General features: G+C 36.1%; 1 protein-coding gene across 1 annotated transcript in view; it reads right to left on the bottom strand.

Annotated features, from left to right (window-relative positions):
- Positions 1-2,500, bottom strand: part of LOC137640174 (uncharacterized) — a 26,489-nt gene that overhangs the window by 10,501 nt on the left and 13,488 nt on the right. The window contains exon 2 of the mRNA XM_068372699.1: positions 1-742. This exon is cut by the window's left edge and continues 683 nt beyond it. Coding sequence (XP_068228800.1) covers positions 1-742 — 742 coding nt within the window. The remainder of the gene's footprint in view (positions 743-2,500) is intronic.

Below are 2,500 nucleotides of genomic sequence, written 5' to 3'. Positions count from 1 at the left end.
AGATTTTTTGAATAAGTGTATCATCAAATTCGTCCATTCTCAAGCGATTGTGAATGATATCAACAACAGTTTGCTGTGTGATTGCCGCAACAGCAGTCCCGTCACGCTTTTCAGAATGGCTCTCAAGAGCTAACAACTTATTATACACCGAGGGGTTTTCATCACGGAGGCGCATGATTCTAATTGGAGTGATACATTCGTACATGCTGTTGATTTCTCCAAAAACGGAAACTTTTACAGCAGCACCTGACTCCATTACTGCCTTGCACTCGGCTTTGTGGTCCTCTGATTTTTCACACTGAGAATCACACATAGGAAAACCGCAGCCTTTGCACTGGTAGCTGCCATCCACAGGGCGGTAGCACCCCAAACACACTGGTTCTGTAATCATCTTTGGTCCTAAGAGCAGGGGAGGGTCCTGAATCAAGAGCTCTCCTGAGGCGATATCTCTGGTGGCAACCATGAAACGACCTAGTTCCTCTGAACTGCCCACACGCCATGGACGGCATTTGGGCTTGTGTTTTACCCATCCTTCCAGCTGGTGATCCCGGGCACAGAACCCAGCTTGCCAGCAACCACCACATACAATTGTAGCTGGTTTCTTACATTCTAGGCAATTCAAGGCCTTCTGTTGTTCTGCTTCACTTGGGGTATGCCCATTGACGCACGAGAGAGATGCAGATTGCACTGCAATCTGCAGAGGCACGGCTGCTGGCACATCGGAATGACTTTCTCCAGGCATCTGTAAAAAACAAAATGTTATTTAGAAAATAATCCTAACCCTATTAAATTCAGAACTTTGCATTTACAAAGCACTGTCAAGTAAACAAGATATTCGAGAGAACGATGTAACAACAACCTCTAGTTAATTTCTACAATATCTCACTCATGGGATGGCAAGGTGCCTTAAATACAAGAATAGTACTTCAAATTAAATTGCCAACAATCATTATTTGTAATAACATAGATAAAGTTGGTAATGAAACGACTGATTCTTGGCAAAAGTGACGCTTTATTGAAGAAGTAATTACAGTTTGACACCTCTGAGATTTTCCTTTGCACTTTTAGATAGTTCCTCCTAGGATAAATCAAATTCTATGTAGACACCTCATTTGACTAATTTTCCTCATCTTGGTTAGGAAATCATTCATTTATTTAAAAATTTAGGTAATTCTAAATAAACATTTACCTATACTAAACAAGAGTTTAGCTCTTTCAAGCCAATGAACTTCAAAATCTCTCAAATAAAAAAAAAAAAAATATTACGCTCAACGTTTCTGAGAATCACTGAGAAATGGAAATCTTTACCATTCAAGACTTGCCTTGGTCTTTAATCAACTAAATATACAATTTGAATAATTCAAGTCTCTCAAAATGCATTTTTATATCTATACTTCTCATATATATATATATATATATATATATATATATATATATATATATATATATATATATATGTATATAATTTGAATGCTTCTAGAGAATTAAGGTAATGAACACAATAGCTACAGATGTATCAACGATAACATTTAATTTTTTCCAAGAAGGATCTTCTTGGCACATGTAGATGAATGTAGACATCCTGGATGACCAAGAAAAGATTTGATGAGGTATTTAGAGGAGGATTTACAGAAGGAGGATTTAAACCCTAGAGATTAGATGACTGTAGCACAGGACACAAGCGATTGAAATAATATATCAAGAGCGGGCATGGATCAACATGTGGCCCCAAGACCAGTGGAGTAGGTAAGCAAAGGTAAGAAACTAAAAGTATGATGGATATCAAGGTCAGTAATTAGATAGGTAAAATCTAATATTATAGAACACACACACACACACACACATATATATATATATATATATATATATATATATATATATATATATATATATATATATATATATATATATATATATGTGTGTGTGTGTGTGTGTGTGTGTATGTGTGTGTGTGTGTGTGTGAGATAAAAAGATAGAGCTTGTCGATCTGTCGCTGAAACATGTGATGTGTATTGTTGTCACTGAGGTGGAGGAAGGATTTGACGAACGAAATTTTAACATATCGCTTTCGTATTGTCATAACTCTTCTGGGCCAATTCGTACAAAATTCAATATCAGTATAAGAGTCATCTTTGCAACAGTAATAAAATGAAGAGAATACAAAAACATATATACTACTATACTGTACAGTTAGTTTAGATATGATAATTGTCTGAATACATTGTTTACAAGCAGTTTGTCAAATTTATACATTCGTGGGCTGCTGTTGTTCAATTCTGCACGATTCTTCTTTATGATGTAGGATTCTACGATATTACGTTTGATTATGTCTTAGCAATACTTTATTAAGAGAACATGATCTCTAGACAGAAGAGAATGGAGAAGGCTTATACGAAACAGCAACTCCATATAGATGTGGGTAAAGGCTGTAGACAAAGAATAAGAATACTGGATCTCTTTTGACCAATGACAGGCCATAAGGGTACGAAGCTCATATGGT

Source organism: Palaemon carinicauda, chromosome 4 (genome assembly GCF_036898095.1).
Source record: "Palaemon carinicauda isolate YSFRI2023 chromosome 4, ASM3689809v2, whole genome shotgun sequence".
Taxonomy (NCBI): domain Eukaryota; kingdom Metazoa; phylum Arthropoda; class Malacostraca; order Decapoda; family Palaemonidae; genus Palaemon; species Palaemon carinicauda.
Note: the sequence above shows the minus strand (reverse complement) of the source record. Positions and strands in the feature narration are given on the sequence as shown.